Consider the following 25,015-nt stretch of genomic DNA (forward strand, 5'->3'; position numbering starts at 1 on the left):
TATCTGTAGAAAAAAGTATTTAGTTTTAAGACCAATATTAATTCACATTTAAGGTATTACAATGAATTAGGAGTATCAGAGGGCTGTAGTGTCTTGATGTCAGTTTAGTATCAGTAATTGCATCAAGTAAAGCGAACACAAGTGTAATTTTACAGTGATATTGGAGGCGGGAAATGAGGAGTGAATGTAAAACAATGCTATACAGTGTGTTAGGTTAAGTGGAAATGGAAGAAACACAAATGCAAAACAAGACGCAAATTGAAAGTCCTACCATCAACATCCCTACCAATAACACTAGTGGCATGACACATCGCTTACGTTAATGCTTAGTTAAGTCCGTGCATCAGAATTCTACTCATTCACACTTTAAATGTTACTTCACAGTCCCCTCAGATAGGCTCTGATCTGCGTCCATACTGGCTGTGTGTGAACGTAGTCCTGTTGATTTGGCTCAGTGGGTGAGTAGCCTCCTCAAGATTCGGGTTGGTGCTCTCTTCAGGTGGCTGCCTTTCACTAGTGGGGCATCTGGTGGTGAGAAACACCCCTCCAGCCACCATCAAAACAAAGGAGATCCATCCCAGGTACAGCGCTGGTCCCCAGTCTCTTCTCAGCAGCACAGCACCCTCCAGTGGCTGACTGGTGTGATGGCACGTCCAGGCTGTGGGAATCAACAGCAGGATCCCAGACAAAACAAAGAGAGTACCAGAAAACACTTTGACCTGGCCACGCGTAGGGAACCACACCGCCCCCACTGCTCCTATCACCGTAGCAAAAGCCCCGGCTCCGATGGCAGCCATGATGAGGGCTCTCCACGTCCGAAAGCTTCCAGAGAGAGACATGAGAGACTGGTAGAAGGAGCAGTGCAAGCTGCCATCGTGGGCCAAATCCCAGTGATCCCATTCCAGCCACACCCCATCCCAGTAGGCAGGCAGAGTAGCCGTGGTGTTGTCCAGGGTGCCGCTCACCTTCCACAGGGCCAGGCAGCGTGTCAGAATGGCACAAAGCCACCCTGTGAGAGCCAGACCGAGGGCAGCGAGCTCCAGCTGCCGCTCCATGACTCTGGCCTGCCTGCTCCTCCTCTTCACTGCTTGCCCCAACTGCCTAACTAGAAACAGCTGGCAGCGGGGTGTGTTGTTTTTTTTAGACGAGTGTGTGCATGTGTGAGGAAGAGACCTTCCGTGTAGGTGTGTGCGTCTGTGTGTTTTGCATGTCTGTTCAGATAGAGGAAACCGGTTTCTCTAGTGTTCAGGAAAAGAAGGCATGGCCTGGCTGCAGCTGGGTGGAGGGGGGAAATCCCTCTGTTTTCTTCTTCCATGGTTTCAAAACAATCCCTTTCTTCCATTTTCTGCAGAGAGGGAAGACAAAGCTTCCACTGTGGTCAGATTTCTCAGCCTCTGTGTCATGTTTCTGAGAGAGAATTTGGTTTAAAGGGCACAAGTTCTTACTGATAATGGGAATCTCTGTTATTCTCACAGTAGCAGTGGAGCTCCTAATCGAGCCTAGTTCCAATGTCATACTGTTCTCACTGCAGAATTCAGATTTAACTGGCACATGTTTACTCTAAGGTGTTTATTTTGAATTCTAAGATGCACTACGAATGAATGAATGAACGAATGAATCACAAGCACACAAGCTTTAAACATGGCACATGCTCTCTGTTTATGTTTTCACTAAAAATGGTGACTTAAACAGGATTAATGTCATTTTCCTACTGATTAAAAATGCACGCACATTAAGCTACATGGGTACAATTCAATTCTCTGACTTTCTTTGTGAAATGAATTGGCAACAGTCATTGTTCATAAGACCAGGGAAATCCATATTGTGGTTCATTTTGACAGATTACAGCTATTTCAAAAGATGTCAGATAATTATAGCTGTACCAGGCATACAGTGAAATATATTACCCTCCTATAGGGAGATCTAATAATTCAACCGCATGTTTAATGACAACCACAAAGATTGGCAAATGGTTGGTATGGACATCACTGTGGACATCATTCTATTAAAAAAAACTGTATGGATAATGGGCAAATCTAGTGTCAAATTACATCATGTTCACATATTTAAACATGCTATGTTTTTTCATATCTATGGTCTATATCCATCGGCCTGTTCAGCCCTCACTTCACACATAGTTCTTGATGGCATAGCTGCTGTGTGTGGGTGTCCTGGCCAGTGTGTACCCACTGGAAGGGAACCTGGCCCTCCGCGGTGGGCAGCTTGTGCACAGAATGGCTCCCCCACAGAACAGCAGCCCAGATGTCACAAAGCCGATATATATGGCTGCTCCGAGCTCCCTCTTCAGCACCTCAGGGACGCGTGGGTTGTGGAAGTCGTTGATGATGGAGTTGGCCGTCCAGGAAACGGCAACGATGGTGGTGAGCGCTGCCAGGCAGAAAATGGCCCCTGAGCTCACCACCACCCGAGCTTTGATCCTCGGGTGGCTCAGGCAGTTGGTGCAGCGGGCTCCCAGGAGGAAGATGAGGAATCCCAAACATCCCAGCACCAGGCTGATGCAGATGAGGCCGCGGGCCGCCTGGAGGTCTGGCGACAGATCCAGCAGGGCGTCGTAGAGCTTACACTGCAGCTGACCTGTGTACTCACTGACACAGGTCATCCAAAGACCTTCCCAGAACACCTGCATGACCACCAGGTGGGTGCCGATGAAGGCCGTCACCTTCCACATGGGCAGAGCGCAGATCAGGATGGTCCCGGCGACGCCTATCATGGACAGGCTGATGCCCAGCTCCTGCACAGCCATGGGACAGACTCTCTCACACCCTGGGAAACACAGACAGGAACAAAAACATTTAGGATTTTATTCAGAACAGACACATTATATCTCTTTTATTACATCCTGACATGTTGCTGGTGGAATTAAAGGACAAATCTGGCGCAAAATGAACCTAGGGGTTAATAACACGTGCACAGAGTTCACCGTTCTCTGGGATATGTTTTCATGCTAATCGAATGTGACCAGTTTTATCGCAAACCGCTAATTAGCTTATAACGCTAGTCGTTGGGGCACAGATAAAGTAAAAAGAAATCACTATTTCTATACCACTAACAAGGCTCAAAATAGCACCAAACTTCTACGGTAGCATAATGAGGGTCCCTACATGTAAACCGAAGCATTGAGAACTTTGTAAGTGTACAGACAGTTTATTAAAAGATAGATTATAAAGACAGGACCGTTCGGCATACAGACGGGCGCCATCTTGGGAAAACAGTCACGATCAGTTGAACGACGAACAGCGTGCTGCATGGCATTTGTCGTTCGACTGGCGTTATAAGGTAATTAGCGGTTTGCGATAAAACTGGTCACATTCGATTAGCATGAAAAGAAATTCCAGAGAACAGTGAACTCAGTACACATGTGTTATTAGGTTACTAGGTTCATTTTGCACCGGATTGGTCCTTTAAGGGATCAGTTAAGATGGCAGTATCAAAGTATTGTCACTGACATACAATTGAAATGTGTTCTTCTGTTTCAGGTCAACACAATTTTCATGTATGACTTTTCATTTCGACCTAACAAGGAATTATGTAAACTAAAGAAATAAAAGATATTAAAAAAAAGATACAGACAGATAGGACACAGGATTAAAAGTGTCATTGTGCAGACAAACTGTGTTCACTGATCAGATGTGATAGCAGCAACCGCAGAGATGGTTTTCCTGTACAGCTCAAGTTGTTCCAGTCTCTGATGTCATTAGATATAAATGTAGGGATTTTCTCGCCATGGAGGAAAATGGCCACCAGGTCGCAGTATGTCACAAAAGACCAACACCATGACAAGGAATCAGCTCATTTATTGCTGATGACTGGAAGCGACAAACTCAGGTGAAGAATCTGTATATCTGTAAAGCTGTATCCCAACATTCAATGTTTGTAAATTGAAGAAGAGTAAAAAATGACAATATGCCTTTTAAAGTTTAGATTCATCTTTACACCATCACTTACAAATAGTTGTGTTTTTAAGGTTAAAATCCAGTGTTTTTGAAGAGACAGCTTCCAATCAACGTTTGTTTGGTGTTCTCTTTTCATTTGCAAGGGTATTATCACAGGATTTATTTTTCACAGATCTTTTAGATTTACTATTCTTTAGATTTCAAAATTATTATTATTTTGTCAAAATGTTGTAAAGGAACAGTAACGTCTGACATCAGGAACAGCATCCTTTACTAACAGCTTTATAAGCTTAATTTGTGCATGTATTGTACGTTTTAATTTTCTTTTGAATAATGAATCTTATAAATGTGTTATTAGGGTCTAATCTTTGTATCATATGTTTTATGTAATAGCAGTGGGTTGTTCAAGTGGGGAAAAGTACATGTAAGGTATTTCACCAACACCATAATGGCTGGGATTAATGTCTGACCTCCAAATCCAAGCTAGACTGAACCAAACTACTGCAAATATCAATGTAATATTAACACATGAGAGGTCTTGTCATGCAAGATATGTCACTTCCCTTGAAGTTACTGGTTTGAAGAATCAGTGTAGACCTTATTGATTTTCATCACCATTTATCTTTATTGCCTAGTTATGCTCAAAATACAGAAAGTCACTGTGGAGAACAATGTTAAAGTAACCTACTGAGAGAGCAGAATTACTGTACTTAGTGGAAAAAGTTGGCATTTCAGACACATCCTGAGACATGTGACCCTCCTGCTTTCTGATCTGCAGCCTGATAACATGAGAAAACAACACTCCTGTCAGGTTGGTGGGGGTTTTGTGAACGAACAACGTGAACAACAAAAAACATCTTTACAAATCCTTTTAAACCCAAAGATTTGCTTTTAATTACTTTTTTTTTAAGCCTGACCTCCTATTTATGCAGCAATCCTTGATTCTGATGGATGAAACTTTTGAAAGCAGGTCTTGCTCTACTAAACAGTCCCTGAGTCCCCATGTTTGTTTTCTGGTTAGTGATCTTTGCTGAGTACCTGACAAACAGGTTCTCTCGGTGTTTGGTTTAAATTTCCACAGGCAAGGCAAGGCAGCTTTATTTTGTATAGCACATTTCAGCAACAGGGTAATTAAAAGTGCTTTGCATGAAACATTAAAGAGCAGTTGAAAACGATTAAACGATTAAAAACATAAAATATGAGAATACAATTTACAGTGCAGTATAATAAATTAACAATTACTTAAAGAAAGGCAACATCAAAAAGAAAGGTCTTCAGCCTTGATTTAAAAGAACAGAGTTGCGGCAGACCTGCAGTTTTCTGGGAGTTAGTTCCAGATATGTGGAGCATAAAAACTGAACGCTGCTTCCCCCTGTTTAGTTCTGACTCTGGGGACAGCAAGCAGTCCTGTCCCAGACGACCTGAGAGGTCTGGGTGGTTCATAGTGGAATAACAGATCAGAAATGTATTTTGGCCCTAAACCCTTTAGTGATTTATAATCCAGCAAAAGTATTCTGAAATCGATAGAAACTCTGACATTTTTTAAATGTATATGACAAGAAGCATGAGAGAAACAACACTTAGAGCAGAAGGTCATTTATTGTAAACCAATAGAATCACAAGTATATAATATATGATATAATAAGGTGCACACAGCGCAGTTACAAGAATTATTTTTCAACCGAAATCAAACACTTTCCCAAACATGTAAAACAAAGCGTTTCTATCATTTAAACTGCCACATTGTAAGTTTTCATTTCCAAAGAGTAACATAATTATTCAAAGCAATCTCTGACAGAGAGCATCTTCATTCATCCAACGTGTGATTCTCTTATGAGGACTAAGTGCATATTCCCTTCATTGTGGGTTGTCTGTGTGCGTCCTTTAGAATTCTCAAATGTACGTCTTGCTTGGTGTAAAAGATCGGACCGAGTCCTCTCTGCTATTTCTTCCATGTTTGTTTAGGAGGAACTTCACGGGGGGGGTCTCATCCTCTTCGCTTGGACAGGTGGAACACAGAAGCGCTCCTCCAAAGACCAGCAGTCCCCCGGCCACCCACCCGATGTAAAGAGAGGCCCCGAGCTCTCTTTTCTGAGCGTCCATTAGCAAAGGGTTGTAGAAGTCCATTATGATCATGCTGGCAGTCCATGAAACAGGGATAAAGCAGAGGATTCCACTGATGATCAGGAACACACCTGCTGCCACTGAAACCCTCGCCTTTGCTCTCTCCCCTGGAATAAAGTTGGTGCACTTTCCACCAGCAAGAGCGATGAGAATCCCTGCACTGCCTGTGACTATGGAAACCACCATCAGAGCCTGTGCCGCCCGCACGTCAGCGCTCAGATCCAGCATGGAATCGTAATCATCACACTGCATCTGGCCCGTACTTTCGACCACACAGGTCATCCAGATACCCTCCCATGTGACCTGGGCTGTCACTATGTTGCTGCCAATGAAGGCAGTGACCCGCCACATGTGTGTGAAACAGGAAACGAGCACCCCTGTCAAGCCCAAAAGGGCCATGGCGAATCCCGCCATCTGCATCCCCCTGGAAGCCATCGTCTCCTCTCTCCGAGCGTCTCCGAGAGAATATTAGGAGCTGATCAGGTGGTTATGTTCATCTCAAGCAGAATAAGAATGGGCAGCATGAAAGCCAAGCCACTGGAAGCCCCGCCAAAGACTACCAGCCATGTACGATTCTTTGTATGTAGGCACAATAAAGGTTAGGGTTTCACTTATTCTTCTGGACGGAGAAGAGGATCATGTTACAAAAGTTTTTTTTTCTGTTCTCAAAAAGGAAAGAGATGTATGCACCAACTTCAAAATGTTGGCAGTTTGGATGTGGAACAAAGGGAGAGTTTAAGAAACAGCACATACAGTATCGGTAACAGAATCAGCAAAAAGGGAGATTGAATCCATCCCGCCATACAGTGTCAAGGCAAACAATGATTTGTCTTTATATGTACATACATGTATCTATGTGTGCACACTAATGAGCGTTTGAGGTTAATTTAAAATAAATCATTGTACATACGGTAGTTTCAGAGGAAACACCTCATTATTGGGGACAACAGTGAAAGAAACAGAAAGTGTACAGTATCTACACGCGTACAGCTGAAGAAATCAGCTCACTGTCTGGACATTTTGAGATTATTATAGCTGTTGTTGTCTGATGACTGTTGTGACCACAGAAGCAAGGTGGTGACTATAAACTCTAACATAAAGGTTAGGGTTCATGTGTCATGACAGCGTCATGTCCCTCTTATGTAGATACCTTCAAGTAAAGTGTTACCAAACTGTGTTCACTGATCAGATGTGATAGCAGCAACTGCAGAGATGGTTTTCCTGTACAGCTGAAGTTGTTCCAGTCTCTGATGTCATTAGATATAAATGTAGGGATTTTCTCGCCATGGAGGAAAATGGCCACCAGGTCACAGTATGTCACAAAAGACCAACACCATGACAAGGAATCAGCTCATTTATTGCTGATGACTGGAAGCGACAAACTCAGGTGAAGAATCTGGGTTTTATTAGAAGAGATTGTATCCCAAAATTCAATGTTTGTAAATTGAAGAAGAGTAAAAAAATGACAACATGCCATTGCAAAACATCACTTACAAATAGTTGTGTTTTTAAGGTTAGAATCCAGTGTTTTTGAAGAGACAGCGTCCAATCAACTTTTGTTTGGTGTTCTCTTTTTGTTTGCAAGGGTATTATCACAGGATTTATTTTTCACAGATCTTTTAGATTTACTATGCTTTAGATTTTTTTTCAATTATGTTATTTTGTCAAAATGTTGGTAAAGGAACAGTAACGTCTGACAACAGGAACAGCATCCTTTACTAACAGCTTTATAAGCTTAATTTGTGCATGTATTGTACGTTTCAATTTTCTTTTGAATAATGAATCTTATAAATGTCTTATTAGGGTCTAATCTTTGTATCGTATGTTTTATGTAATAGCAGTGGGTTGTTCAAATCCAAGCTAGACTGAACCAAACTACTGCAAATATCAATGTAATATTAACACATGAGAGGTCTTGTCATGCAAGATATGTCACTTCCCTTGAAGTTACTGGTTTGAAGAATCAGTGTAGACCTTATTGATTTTCATCACCATTTATCTTTATTGCCTAGTTATGCTCAAAATACAGAAAGTCACTGTGGAGAACAATGTTAAAGTAACCTACTGAGAGAGCAGAATTACTGTACTTAGTGGAAAAAGTTGGCATTTCAGACACATCCTGAGACATGTGACCCTCCTGCTTTCTGATCTGCAGCCTGATAACATGAGAAAACAACACTCCTGTCGGGTTGGTGGGGGTTTTGTGAACAAACGACGTGAACAACATCTTTACAAATCCTTTTAAACCCAAAGATTTGCTTTTAATTACTTTTTTTTTTAAAGCCTGACCTCCTATTTATGCAGCAATCCTTGATTCTGATGGATGAAACTTTTGAAAACAGGTCTTTGATTTGATTTATTTAATTGTAACAAGAATGCCTTAAACATGATAAAAGGACATCAAATACAATCGAGGATAAAAACACAATAAAGTCCCAGACTTATTTCCACTGTGGTCCTCAACACACAACATCAGGACAAGACAAGATACTCAATGACATAACATAAAAACATTTTTCTTAAATAAATAAAAATAGTAACTTGCCCTTTAATCTATTCCGCAATCCTCTCTAGTAACTAGACCTTGATGCTCTTTTTAAAAGAGTTCAGGCTGGAAATGACTTTAATATGACGATCTAACTTGTTCCACTGAACTGCCCCTATATAGGCAAAGGTTCCTTTCCCTAACACTGTCTTAAATCTATAAGGACACAGGTCAGATATGCTGCCACGAGTATAAATATTGTGAGTGTCCTTTACCTTAGTTATAAGACACGACAAAAAAATTGGGACACTACCAAACAATATTTTCTGAATCATGGTCAGTCTTAACATAGTAACACGAGACTCCACAGGGAGCCAGTTGAGCTCAACAAATTGTGACCTACCTATGTGAGACCTATGGCCCAAATTCAGAATTACTCTTATTAATTTATTCTGTGCTGTTTGCAGCCTCCCTTTGAGTCGGTTTGTTAGGCCTTCAAACCAGGAGGTACATGCAAATTCATAGTGATTTAAAATGAAGGCATTGGCTAAGATGATCATTGTTGACCTTTCTAAAAATTTCGAATTTCTGGCTAAAAACTTTGTGAGCCCCGTGACTTTACTCAAAACCTTATTGGCCATATTCCTGCCATCCAAGTTGTTTTCTAGTATGCACCCCAGGTATTTTACTGACGTTTTTGCACTGAACACAACATTGTACAAAATTACCCTAAATTCCGAGCATCTGTTCAATCTGTATTTTGAACCGAACAAGATGGCCTCTGTCTTACCAAAATGTAGTGACAGCATATTGTCAATCAGCCAGTTGTTTACAAAAGATAGCTCTGAGCTCAGAGTACTCTCTAGTGTAGATTGTTGTTTATGAGACATTAAAAGTGCAGAGTCATCAGCGTACAAAAATAGTTCACATGAACAGGAGTCTGCCATATCATTAATGTATGTTTAATATAAGGACGGCCCAAGGATGCTTCCTTGTGGAACGCCACATTCAACTACACTAGGGTCAGACAGTACTCCCCCTCTACTAAACAGGCTTTTAAGTCCCTGAGTCACCATGTTTGTTTTCTGGTTAGTGATCTTTGCTGAGTACCTGACAAACAGGTTCTCTCGGTGTTTGGTTTAAATTACCACAGGCGGCATTTTTTAAATGTATGACAAGAAGCATGAGAGAAACAACACTTAGAGCAGAAGGTCATGTATTGTGAACAAATATAATCACAAGTATAATAAGGTGCACAGTGCAGTTACAAAAAATCCTTTTCAACTGAAACAAAACACTTTCCCAAACATGTAAAACACAGATTTTCTATCATTTAAACTGCCACATGGTAAATCTTCATTTCCAAAGAGTAACATCAATATTCAAAGCACTCTCCGACAGAGAGCATCTTCATTCATCCAACGTGTCATTCTCTTATGAGGACTAAGTGCATATTCCCTTCATTGTGGGTTGTCTGTGTGCGTACTTTAGAAATCTCAAATGTACGTCTTGCTTGGTGTAAAACATCTTACAGAATCCTCTCTGCTATTTCCTCCATGTTTGTTTAGGAGGAACTTCACGGGGGGGGGAGGGGGGTCTCATCCTCTTTGCTGGGACAGGTGGCACACAGAAGCGCTCCTCCAAAGACCAGCCGTCCCCCGGCCACCCACCCGATGTAAAGAGAGCCCCCAAGCTCTCTTTTCTGAGCGTCCATTAGCAAAGGGTTGTAGAAGTCCATTATGATCAAGCTGGCAGTCCATGAAACAGGGATAAAGCAGAGGATTCCACTGATGATCAGGAACACACCTGCTGCCACTGAAACCCTCGCCTTTGCTCTCCTGGAATTAAGTTGGTGCACTTTCCACCAGCGAAAGCAATGAGGATCCCTGCGATGCCTGTGACTATGGAAACCACCACCAGAACCTGTGCCACCCGCAGGTCAGTGCTCAGAGCCAGCATGGAATCGTACGCATCACACTGCATCTGGCCCGTACTTTCGGCCACACAGGTCGTCCAGATGCCCTCCCATATGACCTGGGATGTCACTATGTTGCCAATGAAGGCAGTGACCCGCCACATGGGTGTACAGCAGACAATGATCACCCCTATCCAGCCCAAAGGGCCATGGCGAATCCCGCCATCTGCATCCCCCTGGAAGCCATCGTCTCCTCTCTCCGAGCGTCTCTGAGAGAATATTAGGAGCTGATCAGGTGTTTATGTTCATCTGAAGCAGAATAAAAATGAAGAATGGGCAGCGTGAAAGCCAAGCCACTGGAAGTCCTGCCAAAGAATACCAGCCATGCAGGATTCTTTGTATGTAGGCACAATAAAGGTTGGGGTTTTCACAAGGAACGGGATGTATGAAAATGTTGGCAGTTTGGATGCGGAACAAAGGGAGAGTTTAAGAAACACATGCAGTATCGCTAACAGAATCAGCAAAAAGGGAGATTGAATCCATCCCGCCATTCGCTACAGTGTCAAGGCAAACATACATGTATCTATGTGTGCACACTAATGAGCGTTTGAGGTTAATTTAAAATAAATCATTGTACATACGGTAGTTTCAGAGGAAACACCTCATTATTGGGGACAACAGTGACAGAAACAGAAAGTGTACAGTATCTACACGCGTACAGCTGAAGAAATCAGCTCACTTTCTGAACATTTTGAGATTATTATAGCTGTTGTTGTCTGCTGACTGTTGTGACCACAGAAGCAAGCTGGTGACTATAAACTAGACTATAAGCATAAACGGTCTGTAATAGTATCTATTGACATATGTGAAAACACCTTTACGTGAAGGATTCAGTTGTGTTTGAGATTTTGATTTTAATTTAGCTTCATTTAATTCGGAATGTTATAATCAACTTGAATTCTTTTAGTTTTAGTTAGATTTTTTATAACCTAAAAATACCATGTCATTGTATTGTATTTTCGTTTTATTGTTAAGCATCTTGTATTGCAATTTTGCACGAAAGGCGCTATATAAATAGTTTGATTGATTGATATTGTCTGAATTTTCTTGTAAATGTATGTGCTTTTATTAATTAGCATTAATAAGCATACACTTTTTTTTAAAGCTTAAAATAAAGTGTTATAGATCAAACAATATGACCAGGTATAATATCCAACAACAAGGTTGATTTTATATATTAAAGTAGAAAAATACCTTTTAACTTTCAGTGATTCATTTACTGAAACCCATTTTTGAATCACTGCTGTTCCATTCCACTCTGACATAAGTGAGTTTGGCATTTATCATCAATGCACAACAGGTTCATTTAGTTTCTCTCTCTAATTCCAGAGGGCAACTTAGTAATGTGAAACCAGGTCAAATATAGCAACACAACAAGGTGTGATCACACCAGTGAAACACCTTGTGATGCTGTGCTGACATTATTCTTGTAATGAGATGTCTTCGGAACATAATAGAAATGCATTGATGTAATTTCCTAGATGTCCCACAATGACATGTACACAGATCTTCCAAATTAGCTGACAAAATACTGTCACTGCTTTTTTGAAACAACACAAGTCTTTTAGGATTTGCAGCCATAATCGAGAAGATGACAACATGTGCCTGTTCCTTCTGCCGCCGTTACAAATCACAGTTGACATTTTTTTATTCTTTTTTTTAAAAGGTTGATTCTGTTTAGGCATGATGTAGTTAGATATGGGGGGAAAAAGTATGGTTAAATAACTACTGTGTTGATTTCATGGCCACAATAATAATAATAAACCACGTGGATAAGGTTTGGGAATGACCATGATCATGGTTTAAAGAAACCAACGTTGACTTTTGGTTGGAATCAAGAAATGAACAGCATTGTACCATTATAAAGTCACCTGACTTCCTTATAATTACTACAGACACTAGAAGGGTCTGTGACTTGAACATGTACATATATACTGTATATATCAATTTGGGGCTTTTCTGTAATTTTTCTCATTTTAACAATATTCATTTTTCTGTATAATTTTAATTTAAAATGAAATAATGACTATGAGGTTGACATACTGACTTCTGCTTTAATGGACTTTTAGAGACTTTAACAACAGTACAATGTTTGAGGTCTGTTTTAATTTTTCAGTGGCAAAAAAAAATGATGTAATTACAGTACAATATATTGTACAACACAGTAGTGACATTGATAGGGATACAACTGCTGGTCTCCTCCAAATCTGGATGTAAAACCCCTAAAAGTAAAGGATAAGGCTCCTTTATGACCTTTCTTATAAGTATTATAAGTTTAGTTTGTTATCCTTTTGTGTTAAGACACACCAGTGAGCCACACCACTGCACTGAGTAATACATTCCTACACTACGGTGAACATGGGCACAGTAGATCACTTGTTGTCAATCCAACATACACCGTCCTGCTGCTTTAAAGGGTAATTTGTTTTCAACCTAGACATTATTTTCCTATATTTTTGTGTGTAAGTGATTGATGGGAACTACAATCTTTGAAATTGGTTCAGTATTACGCGAGAATGCTGTGACCAGCAGCCACAGACCGGGCTGCAATGTAATCCTATTGGGCAAATGTGCATCGTCAATTTTGTCCACTAATGCTACGTTTACACGTGGCCGGCTATTTTTTGATAAACGGACATTTCAACCTCTCCGTTTTCAAAAATAACATTGTGCACAGCTGTCAGTTTTCAGAAAAGTGTTTGTTTACATGTACCCGTGTATATATGCCGTCAATGCAGTCAAGAGCATGCCAAACATGTAGGTGGCAGTGTAACGAGAAGCTCAAGCCCACGCGCAAACAACTCTGGCCGGAGGATTTAGAAAGACTCGGATTCAGAGGTGAATACTCCATTTGCGTGTAAACGAAGGGTACAAACAAAGGGAAATGTCTCAGTTTGTAAAAATAACCATGTACGTGTAAACAGGGTCTAAAAGTGCTGTTTTTGCCACCGACAATTGTTATTATAAGGTTCTGACAACATAATGGAAAGGCTCCCTACAGAGATGGGCCTTTTTAATACCTCTTTAGGACCTTTTTGTTAAACCAAAACCAGCTATGAGGTCGCTAGCTCTAAACCCACCAGACTCCATTTAAAAAAACAATACTTTTAGCGTGTATAGAGCCAACATATTTTCACATGTAAATTGGTAAACTATGTGTTTATTTCAACCAAAACTACAGATGTGATTGTTGGTAAAGTGGAAAGATGACCCAAAACTGCTTTTCATAGTATAATCTTTTTTCTGTCGACTTTGAATTAAGTGTATTTTACAATGCTAAAATTGCTGTTTATGGAGTCTGGTGGCTTTAGCGAATGCAATTTTGAGAATGTTTTTATGTTTAAAAAAATTTTAAGTCTTTAACAGAAAGGTTGGCCTCCTTAAAAATCTTTCCATAATGTTGTCAGACACTTAGAATATTAATCTGAGCCTGTCAGTGGCAAAACGAGCACTTTTGTGAACGTAAATAGAATGTGCACAGTTACCCTATGACTTACATTGTAGCTTGTTACGCGGACTGCTGACAGCAGCGGTCTTGCAAAATACTGGACCAATGTCAAATATTGTTGTTCCCATCAGTCACTTGGACACAGAAACATAGGAAAATAGGGTCCAGGTAAAAATTAAAAAAAACGAAGTTACCCTTTAAATACTCCCTAGAGCACCAAATGGCTATTAATTCACCACTGAAAATAGTCCCCAATTAATGGACAATGTATTCATGTTTTAATCAATTTAGCTAAAAACTACAAAGTTCTTTAGCCTTTAATGCAATTAAAGTATAATGTACATTTGTGACCCATATTTAAAGATTCACGACATCAGTAGAAACCCATGTGCTTGGGCCTTAGTGCCATTACTGTGTAGGGAAGTAAGAAAGTATTGAGTAAAGGTGTTGGCTTTGGGCTTTTCATGGGATTTGTTGACAATAGCAAAAATATAGAATAATGCCAGCCTTATCCTTTACAACATAAAATCATTCCTCAAACCTCATAGATATTGTTGAATTTGAAGATTGTTTAAATGCTGGTGTTTTATGGATAAGGCTCTTACCCATTATGTGTGTTAGAACACAGTGTACTGTAGCCAATTCTACGAAAAAGGGTTGACTGCCACTCAACACTGTAAAACTGGTTGAACTGGTTGAACTAGTTTAACATCTGCCTGAAGATTTCAAGCATACTGCTGAATGTTGTTTTTTTTAAACTTTGTTTTTCTTCCCAGTGAAATCATATAATCCACTACATCTTTTAAATATGCTTCTGCTTAGTTAAACTTTTTAGTTTGTAAGCTCTTTGAATTCTAAATTCTAATTCTAAACCCATAAAAATATTGTTTCCTGTTCAATAAAGAGACAGCATGCGTTACTAGTTTATGCTTCTAAAAAATAAATGCAATCAGTCAGAAAGTTGCACGTCAGTTTCTTTTCTGACAGCCAGCATGGAAAGCTGGGTCATCATCACTACATTATGCAACCATGCTGATAAGATTGAGTTGAAAGCTTTTATCTATTTTATTCTATGAATGCATTCATTTGAAATTGTTCTGGACTGTCAACTTTAAAACCAAACTTGTGAATGTAAACTGCAAAAAAAAAAACAGATCACAACCTAAAAAATAGGCACAGAAAAGAATCTAATTTATGTAAATGTTTAATTAAAAGTAAATAAAAACAGTCTTTTGATGTTTCATTGAACCATGATATTGTTAAAATATTTTATACTTTAAATTCACAATATATCAAGGGTGCTGTACAAGTTTGATTCCATCATACCCCTAGTTCACCATTAACATCCTTCTTGCACAACTGAGATTTACATTCAGAGAAAAATTAGGTTTGATACACACTTTATATAGAATAGCTCTCATTCAATCCAGTCATCGTGCTGTTGGAAGATTTTCTTGTCGGTACAGTAGTTTCACACTACATCTTTTGTAATGTTTTCTCGTTCCTCAAGAAACACTCTCTTGCCTCCACCAAAGAAATCTGAATTCATCAGAAAACAGTTCTGTGTGTCACTAAAAGAAAAGCAACTTGTGATGCAATCATAACCTTACAACGAAGGAGGGTAACTCAAGAAAAGTAAAATAATTAGAAGTCTTTCTTAGGAGAGAGAATGGGCTTCTCAGACATAGGCCCGGCTGGTGGCTTCGGACCTGGCACCAGAGTACTTGACTGGATACTCTGGGCTGTTGTTGGCTGGGCAGGAGCTGCAGAGGAGGCCACCACCCAAGATGAGAAGCCCAGCTGTGCCCCAGCCGATGTAGAGTGAAGCCCCCAACTCTCTCCTCTGGGCTTCGATTAAGGTAGGGTTGTAGAAATCCCGGATAATGGTGTTGGCAGACCAGCAGACGGGGATGAGGACAAGTAAACCGGAAATAATGAAGAGGATTCCTGCCGCAATGGCCACCTTGACTTTAGAATTTTCATTCTCTACAAAGTTGGTGCACTTGCCTCCCATAATCCCCAAGAGGATTCCCAAGACAGAAGCGATGATGGCCATGACCGTAAGAGCTCTGGCAGCCTGAAGGTCCTGCGGTAGAGCCAGCAGAGAATCATAGACCTTGCACTGCATCTGGCCTGTACTCTGCGTCACACAGTTCATCCACAAGCCTTCCCAGATGACCTGCGCTGTCACAATGTTGGCTCCAATGAAGGCTGTAACCTTCCACATGGGCAGGATACACACGATGATGGTCCCCAGGAAGCCAATGATGCCCATGGCAAAGCCAAGCATCTGTCGTCCCATTGACACCATGATGAGGTCTTGTTTGAAGCACTTGAACAGGAGCAGAAGAGTTGAAGTTTGAAGGAGCAGGTCAGCACAGCTCGGGTTGTAAGGTGGAATACAGACTGTTTGCTGTGCTTATAAGGATGTCTTACGTGAAGGTGGAGTCAGAACATTCTTCCCTCTGACCTGAAACCGGTGCACTGGCCCAACCAGATTCTTCACATTATCTGTACGCGGACAGGGAGTAGTTTCGACGAGATGACACCAGCCTTAAATGACTTTATGTAAATGAAGCCCGTAAAGAGGCAATTGGAACAATAGCCTGCCAGTGGCCATCGTTTTGTTTGTGTATGTTACCTGAAGATCAGGTCCAGTCACTTGTTTCAGGTTTAAAAAAAAACACCAACGTGGGTGGGACTATCACCGGATGTCAGATGTTAACGGAAGGAACGTCCATTTATGGTTTTACTAATTACTTCTCTTTGATTATCCCTATATATGATAGGCCTATACTATTCAAGGAATGGATTGTTTTGTTTTTCAATCAGAATGACAGTCCTCATTGAGATTAGATCACAAGAAAAACCTTTTTTGTATCGTCATTACTTAACAGGGTTTTTCATGTCTGTGTATTTCAGATTACAGTGAAATAACACATCAAATAAAATAAATAAAGATTGTTTTATAAAAACCTTTGTTTTTTTCTATCGTCTTTATTGAACAGGGTCTTTCATGTCTCTATGTATTTCAGATTACAGTGAAATAACACACAATTAAAATAAATTAAGATTGTTTTATAAAAACCTTTGTTATTATTCTTATAGGTTTATAGAGGACAATTTATATGGATTTTTCATTTAATTTCTGCCTCTGACTCACCCAGACACAGAGACACAGAAGTGCCCTGACTGTGTAAAATGTCAGATATTTTTCATAGCATTGCATAAAATAGCAACGGTATGTTGTGATAATGACTGCACAAACAGATAAGTGAATATACTACAAATATTTTATTGAAAAATAGTTGCATTCACAGAAAAACATCACAAATCATCACTATTTATAAAATCTGCTCTGTATTATAAGAAAATAAATATATAGACAGTGGCATCTGTATGAGAAGCAATGCAACTCTTCGTGCACAAAGCCATGTTGACATGTTTCTCTTATATCAAGACTTCAGAAACTTCTTAAATGTCTACTTTAGAGCACAAAATCAATCCAAAAGAGAAAACATTTAATAAAAGATTTCTGATAATCAAAAGGTCACAGTGATTGTTTAAGTGAATTCATTTTAAATCCCAACAATGTATTGGAATACATACCATCCTCTATAAATACAATGTTAATTTTGGTGCAATTTTACTGTCTAATGACATAAGTTCCTAAAGCCATCCTGGCAAAAAAGTCATTGTCCTCTTTGTCCTTTCCATTTTTAGAGGTATTGTCTAAGTTTATGTAGGTGCACGCTACACACTTTATATAGAATAGCTCTCATTCAATTCAGTCATCGTGCTGTTGGAAGATTTTCTTGTCGGTACAGTAGTTTCACACTACATCTTTTGAAATGATTTCCTGTTCCTCAAGAAACACTCTTGCCTCCAACAAAGAAATGTGAATTCATCAGAAAACCAGTTCTCTGTGTCACTAAAAGAAAAGCAACTTGTGATGCAATCATAACCTTACAACAAAGAAGGGTAACTCAAGAAAAGTAAAATAATTAGAAGTCTTTCTTAGGAGAGAGAATGGGCTTCTCAGACATAGGCCCGGCTGGTCGCTTCGGACTTGGCAACAGAGTACTTGACTGGATACTCTGGGCTGTTTTTGGCTGGGCAGGAGCTGCAGAGGAGGCCACCACCCAAGATGAGAAGCCCAGCTGTGCCCCAGCCGATGTAGAGTGAAGCCCCCAACTCTCTCCTCTGGGCTTCGATTAAGGTGGGGTTGTAGAAATCCCGGATAATGGTGTTGGCAGACCAGCAGACGGGGATGAGGACAAGTAAACCGGAAATAATGAAGATGATTCCTGACGCAATGGCCACCTTGACTTTGGAATTTTCATCCTCTACAAAGTTGGTGCACTTGCCTCCCATAATCCCCAAAAGGATTCCAAAGACAGAAGCGATGATGGCCATGACCGTAAGAGCTCTGGCAGCCTGAAGGTCCTGCGGAAGAGCCAGCAGAGAATCATAGATCTTGCACTGCATCTGGCCTGTACTCTGCGTCACACAGTTCATCCACAAGCCTTCCCAGATGACCTGCGCTGTCACAATGTTGGCTCCAATGAAGGCTGTAACCTTCCACATGGGCAGGATACACACGATGATGGTCCCCAGGGCGCCAAAGATGCCCAGGGCAAAGCCAAGCATCTGTCGTCCCATTGACACCATGATGAGGTCTTGTTTGAAGCACTTGAACAGGAGCAGAAGAGTTGAAGTTTGAAGGAGCAGGGCAGCACAGCTCGGGTTGTAAGGTGGAATACAGACTGTTGTACATTTGCTGTGCTTATAAGGATGTCTTACGTGAAGGTGGAGTCAGAACATCCTTCCCTCTGACCTAGCCCAACCAGATTCTTCACAGTATCTGTACGCGGAAAGGGAGTAGTTTTGACGAGATGATATCAGCCTTAAATGACTTTATGTAAATGAAGCCCGTAAAGAGGCAATTGGAACAATAGCCTGCCAGTGGCCATCGTTTTGTTTGTGCATGTTACCTGAAGATCAGGTCCAGTCACTTGTTTCAGGTTTTAAAAAAAAACACCAACATGGTTGGGAGTATCACCGGATGTCAGATGTTAACGGAAGGAGTGTCCATTTATGGTTTTACTAATTATTTCTCTTTGCTCATCCCCATATATGATAGGCCTATACTATTCAAGGAATGGATTGTTTTGTTTTTCAATCAGAATGACCTCACTGAGATTAGATCACAAGAAAAACATTTTTGTATTGTCATTATTTAACAGGGTTTTTCATGTCTGTGTATTTCAGATTACAGTGAAATAACACATCAAATAAAATAAATTAAGATTGTTTTATAAAAACCTTTGCTATTATTCTTATAGGTTTATAGAGGACGATTTATATGGATTATTTTTTCATTTCTACCTCTCACTCACCCAGACACAAAAGTGCCCTGACCATGTAAAATGTCAGATGTTTTCATAGCATTGTATAAAATAGCAACGATATGTTGTGATAATGACTGCACATTATATATGAATATACTACAAACATTTTATTGAAAAATAGTTGCATTTATAGAAAAACATCACAAATCATCGCTATTTACAAAATCTGCTCTGTATTACAAGATAAATACATAGAAAGTGGCATCCCAGCCGTATGAGAAGCAAGGCCATGTTGACATATTTCTCTTATATAAAGACTTCATGAACTTCTTAAATGTCTACTTTAGAGCACAAAATCAATCCAAAAGAGAAAACATTTAATAAAAGATTTCTAATAATTAAAAGGTCACAGTGATTGTTTAAGTGAATATATTTTAAATCCCAACAATGTATTGGAATACATACCATCCTCTAGAAATACAATGTTTATTTTGGTGCAATTTTACTGTCTAATGACATAAGTTCCTAAAGCCATCCTCGCAAAAAAATCATTGTCCTCTTTGTCCTTTCCATTTTTAGAGGTATTGTCTTGCAGTGTATGTAGGTGGTGCTGCATACAGTTTGTTAGGTGCATATGTCCCAGTGCCTGTGTACGTTTGGCTGGATGGGGGAGCATACACAGGGGCATATGTTACCGGGTTTGGCCCTGGGCCAGTGTAAGGGTACGTAGGTGCTGGTGGATAGCCTGGGTATCCATACATGGGTTTTTGCGGAGGGCACGACGTGGTTAGGATGATCCCACCGATCAGAAGAAACACTGCAGAGCCCCAGCCGATGTAGATGGCGGCTCCAAGTTCCCTCTGCTGTGTATTAAGGGTCAAGGGGTTATTAAAGTTTATGATGGTGACTGCTGCAGACCAGGAGGCGGGGATCAGGACCAGGATGGCAGAAACAATGAGGAGACAGCCACCTGTGATCACCACATTTGCCTTTGATGAATCGTCCTTTAGGCAGCTGGTGCACCTGGCTCCAACGAAGGTAATCATGAAGCCGATAAAGCCGACGATGAGCGAGATGATGACCAGGGCTTGGGCGGCTTGCAGATCCGCGGTCATAGTCATAATAGCGTTATTCAGCCTGCACTGCATCTGCCCAGTGCTCTGCATCACACAGTTCATCCACAGGCCGTCCCAAATGATCTGGGCTGTCGTGATGTTAGCTCCAATGTAGGTGGTCACTCTCCACATGGGGATCCCACAGGTCACTGCCACCCCAATAATGCCTATGAAGCTCATGACCTGACCGGCCACTTCCTTGCCAATCCTTCCCATGGTAAAGAGACTTTGTCTGCGGCAGGAGAGAAGAGCGTTTCAGCATACAGATCGGGTCCTCTTTCGGAGTGACACAGCTCTCTCACTTGTTGCTTGTCAGGGAATGTACAGGAGGAGGGATGATTCCTCGTCAGGCGAGTTCTTCTGGCCAAACAAGATTCCTCTTCCTAGAGCTAGAGGAGTGACACCCATTTTTAAACAATGTCTTGTTTTTGTTCTTGGAAAACACACTTTCATGCGCAGATTTTCCTGCAGATCGGACGGGGTTATTGGATGGAATTACAGCCAATCAGGTACTTCAAAGGTCCTGAAACCAGCTCAGCTCAGACTGCAAAAGATCGCAAATGGTCAAATCACCTCTAGTTGTTTCCACAAGCAGCCTCTTTGCTGTGTCCATTTAAAACCAGAGTAGGGGTGGGGCATCTTAAGACAAATTGCTAATGAGATCTCTTCACTATGAAACTCATGTTATTATTATATTTAACTCTAAAGAGACTTAGCAAGTCTATTGTTCATAATAGAAGAAATAGAGACTTTTACACTTGTGTTCGCTACCACATTAAGACAATTTGGGATAAAAAGAAAGGTTTTCACAAGATGGAATTTTTTTTGTCACTAGTGGCTTGGTCAAATAAGGTTAAATGCATTTAGATATCCTGTTGAGTGACTGAACTTAAGCTGTCAACCACAGTAAACACTGGGTTAGTTAGATATTAAAAAAATAGATATGACACAAGAACCAGAATTATTGGTCTTTCTTGTTGCAAGGACTCCACCATGCTTGTATCACTGATGTTGAATGGCAGGTGATGAAAGCAAGGAACAGAAAGCAGACATTAACATGGCACCGTGCTATGATCAGGACACAATATATGGCCCAGTTAAGACAGATACTCAGCCCAAGCCGAGGAGGAGGGATCTGCTTCAGTATTGGTAACAATGACTTTGAGGAAATGATGAGACACAGGAAGCCAGTCCCGTCAGCTGACGCTGTCAATTTGCATCTAAAAAAAAAAAAATACTACAGCCTATGACAAATACCTGTTGGGTCAACAAACTGTTCACACACCTTATCCAGAAATGTGATCATGCATCAACAACAATCTCCACATTGCAATCGAGGGACCAAAATGGTGTTTTGTGAAAGCTAATGATAATAATACTTTTCCATAACATTTTAAAGCTCTGTAAGTTCGAAAAAAATTGATTTTTACTTTAATTTAAACCAACTCCTCTCTGAATAATGAAATGAATCAACTGCTTTAGCAGAACACCCTTCACATTTAAAATGAGTCGTCATTTTCCCCTCTATGTTTTAAAGAACCGATGGCTTAGTACATTTTCTTCATCTGAGGAGTAAAAGCTTAAAGTGATGGTTTGGAGTAATTTCACCCTTGGGTCCTTTGCACCACGACCTCGAGCCAAACAACCCCCCAGAAGCTTTTTTTCACCTGGGTCGAACATTGGGAGAGTTAGCGTTATCAGCTGAATAGCTTAGTGCAGGCGCTAATGGATCCAAGAGTGTATCTTGTACATTACCCCACCATACCTGTCAAGTATCCCGTTTTGGCCGGGAAAGTCCCGTATTTTACCCTTCTTTCCCGCCGTCCTCCCGTATTAGTATTTTCCCGTAAATCTCCCGTATTTTAACCTGCGTTATTAAAAATAATACCGGCGCGAATAAAACCCCGCCCCAAAAAAAAAAAACATTCCCAATCTGAGCTCTGTCACTAGCCTCGCGATAACTGCCACCTGCAGTAGCCTACTACAGATACTGTAGGTGTCAGTTGTCGCGAGGTTAGTGTGTGAGGTCAGATGATGATGTTACACGCTGGGGAAAAAAAGAAGAAAAAAACAGACGGATGATGGACGCTTACGACAGAGACGGTGCGCTGCCAAAACTTATGAAGGCTTAACTATGCATTTCCCCGCATAGCGAAATGCCGTTGAGAGCTGGTGTTTAGCATGGTACGAAAGATTGTTACAGAGAATAGGATGACGTTAGACAACAGAACTGTTTGCGCTCTACTCTCATGTAAACCACTCTGTAAACCACTCTGGCCCAGCCCACAAATACACTCCTTCCAAAACGTCTTAAAGAATGCAAAGTCTGCAACAAATTTGTACAATAACTCACTAAAGAAAAGTTACGTGAAATTAAAAGAAAAACTGTAAAAGAAAAGCAATATGAAATGAAAAGAATGTGTGGAATGAAAATAAAATGTAGGCTAAATGTAAAGACAAGCAATGTTATAAATTGTAAATGTTTTCAGCATTCTGCATCAAGTGGTGATTTTAGCTTTCTTGTACACCTGTCTTAAAATGTAAGGGATACTGGAGCTTGGTTGGGGTGGTGGGACTGCTCGAGGTGGGCACCGGAAAATTTCCCTTATTTTCATATCCAAAACTTGACAGGTATGTACCCCACTAATAATGCCCAAAATGATACCAAACTTCTACACTAGTACAAATAGGTTATGTACTCATAAAACAATGGATTGGAAAGTTTGTAAGTACACCAGACGTTTATTCAAATAATACCTAAAGCGTCTACAAATTACAACACCGAAAAGAGATACAACAAAAATATTTATTAATTTAATTTATTTTTTAAAAGTGCTGTAGTACAACTAGCAGGAGACAAGTTATAATTGAGGTAAGTTTGGAGACACTACCTTATTTAATCATTAAATTAATAAATATTTTTGTTGTATCTCTTTTCGGTGTTGTAATTTGTAGACGCCCCTAAGCGCTCGTACTGCCGGTAGCAGTAGCAGCAGAGAGCAGAAGCCAGCAGGGAAGTGTTATTAAAATAAACTCCTGGTGTACTTACAAACTTTCCAATCCATCGTTTTATGAGTACATAACCTATTTGTACTAGTGTAGAAGTTTGGTATCATTTCGGGCATTATTAGTGGGGTAATGTACAAAATACCCCATTAAAAGACACCTGTTGTGGTCTGTTTTCTGCTGGACAGACCACAACAGGTGTCTTTTAATTGGGTTAAATAAACCAAGCTTATTTTAAATACTGGACTTCCCCAAGGTTGTGTTTTATCCCCAATCCTCTTCTCTGTGGATACTAACAAAATATTGTGTAACAGTGAAGGTATGGCACTTTTTAAATATGCAGATGACATTGCTTTGGTTGCACACATGGCTAACATTGACGCTGTGACCCGCTACCAGCAGCTTGTAAACAATCTCTCCCAAACTTTTGTTGAGCTCTCCTTGGAGCTCAACACTACAAAAACTAAGGAGCTCTGCTGTGGGGGCAGAGACAAGGCAACACCTCTGTTCCAGCCACTTAGCATCCAGGGTCAGTGGAACAAGTGGAGGTATTTTGGTACCTGGGCACAGAAATAGACACTTCCCTGTCTTTTTACAACACACAGACACAATATACAAAAAAATCACAACAGCGTCTACACCTGCTCAGAAAACTCAGAACCTTTCAGATCAGTAAGGACGTGTTAACTTTGGTTTACCGCTCCCTCATTGAATCAGTTCTCACCTTCAATATCTCTTCCTGGTACAACCAACTCACCATCAAACACAAAACAAGACTTTCACGCATAGTGAATCACGCTGCCAAAATAACTGGCCAAACCTGATCACAGAGGACCCCTCTCACCCCCTCCATCACTCTTTCGAGCTATTACCATCTGGCAGGCGTTTTAGGGTACCATTGGCCCGGAAAAACATCCGGAAATCCTTCATCCCATCTGCAATAGCCATATTGAATAGCACAAAATGAACACCGCAGTCAGCTGATACCTCAAGACCCCATGTCTTGTTTTTATATGTCCATATGAATGTCTCTTTGTATCTGGATCCTTGTCAAAGACAATTTTCTGGAACACTTGTGTAACAGACAATAAAGTACTATCTTATCTTATACACTCTTGGATCCATTAGTGCCTGTACTAAGCTATTCAGCTGATAACACTAACTCTCCCAATGTTCGATCCAGGTGAAATAAGCTTCTGGGTGATTGTTTGGCTCGAGGTCGTGGTGCAAAGGACCCTAGGGTGAAATTACTCCGAACCATCACTTTAAACCATGAACACCTCTGAACTCGTGTCTACTGAGCATTCATCAAGATAAGGTTGTTCAAATCCCTGATGATGGTGTTGGATGTCCAGGGCCCAGTTTTTCAAAAAATTTAATCTGGATCAAATTGATACGGATTTGGAAATCCCATGTTTTGCTATCCAGGATCACCTGATCCATTTTACTTTTATGCCAGTTTTTTAAAGGAACATTGGATTGGATCTGTTTACCAGACCCTTAAATGGAACCAACAGTGTAGCCTACTGGCTTAGCAAAGAACAACAGTTAGGCAAAATACCGGTGGCCACAAATAGCCATTGTTTGTTTTAATTTT

The 25,015-nt window shown here is 40.5% G+C and overlaps 6 protein-coding genes and 1 pseudogene across 7 annotated transcripts in view; all 7 read right to left on the bottom strand.

Moving 5' to 3' along the window:
• Nucleotides 1–84: 84 nt before the first annotated feature.
• On the bottom strand, nucleotides 85–1,534 carry LOC120553667 (claudin-4-like). The gene has a single exon (XM_039792319.1). The coding sequence runs from the start codon at nucleotides 1,053–1,055 to the stop codon at nucleotides 390–392; it is 666 nt and encodes a 221-aa protein (XP_039648253.1). The 5' UTR covers nucleotides 1,056–1,534; the 3' UTR covers nucleotides 85–389.
• A 100-nt stretch (nucleotides 1,535–1,634) lies between these two features.
• The window catches only part of cldnj (claudin j), a 75,707-nt gene continuing 52,326 nt past the window's right edge, over nucleotides 1,635–25,015 (bottom strand). For both annotated transcript variants that reach the window (XM_039792380.1, XM_039792370.1), the window contains exon 2: nucleotides 1,635–2,784. In XM_039792380.1, the coding sequence (XP_039648314.1) occupies nucleotides 2,129–2,764 (636 nt within the window). In that variant the 5' untranslated portion in view covers nucleotides 2,765–2,784 and the 3' untranslated portion in view covers nucleotides 1,635–2,128. The remainder of the gene's footprint in view (nucleotides 2,785–25,015) is intronic.
• On the bottom strand, nucleotides 5,583–6,926 carry LOC120553674 (claudin-4-like). Its single transcript, XM_039792333.1, has one exon. The coding sequence runs from the start codon at nucleotides 6,471–6,473 to the stop codon at nucleotides 5,808–5,810; it is 666 nt and encodes a 221-aa protein (XP_039648267.1). The 5' UTR covers nucleotides 6,474–6,926; the 3' UTR covers nucleotides 5,583–5,807.
• On the bottom strand, nucleotides 10,020–10,685 carry LOC120553661 (annotated as a pseudogene).
• LOC120553707 (claudin-4-like) lies at nucleotides 15,133–16,540 on the bottom strand. Its single transcript, XM_039792402.1, has one exon. It carries the CDS (start codon nucleotides 16,255–16,257, stop codon nucleotides 15,625–15,627), a length of 633 nt encoding a protein of 210 aa, XP_039648336.1. The 5' UTR covers nucleotides 16,258–16,540; the 3' UTR covers nucleotides 15,133–15,624.
• Nucleotides 17,222–18,937, bottom strand: LOC120553697 (claudin-4-like). The gene has a single exon (XM_039792392.1). The coding sequence runs from the start codon at nucleotides 18,615–18,617 to the stop codon at nucleotides 17,985–17,987; it is 633 nt and encodes a 210-aa protein (XP_039648326.1). The 5' UTR covers nucleotides 18,618–18,937; the 3' UTR covers nucleotides 17,222–17,984.
• Nucleotides 19,444–20,763, bottom strand: cldnf (claudin f). Its single transcript, XM_039792283.1, has one exon. The coding sequence runs from the start codon at nucleotides 20,626–20,628 to the stop codon at nucleotides 19,873–19,875; it is 756 nt and encodes a 251-aa protein (XP_039648217.1). The 5' UTR covers nucleotides 20,629–20,763; the 3' UTR covers nucleotides 19,444–19,872.

The sequence above is a fragment of the Perca fluviatilis genome, chromosome 2, assembly GCF_010015445.1.
Source record: "Perca fluviatilis chromosome 2, GENO_Pfluv_1.0, whole genome shotgun sequence".
Classification (NCBI taxonomy): domain Eukaryota; kingdom Metazoa; phylum Chordata; class Actinopteri; order Perciformes; family Percidae; genus Perca; species Perca fluviatilis.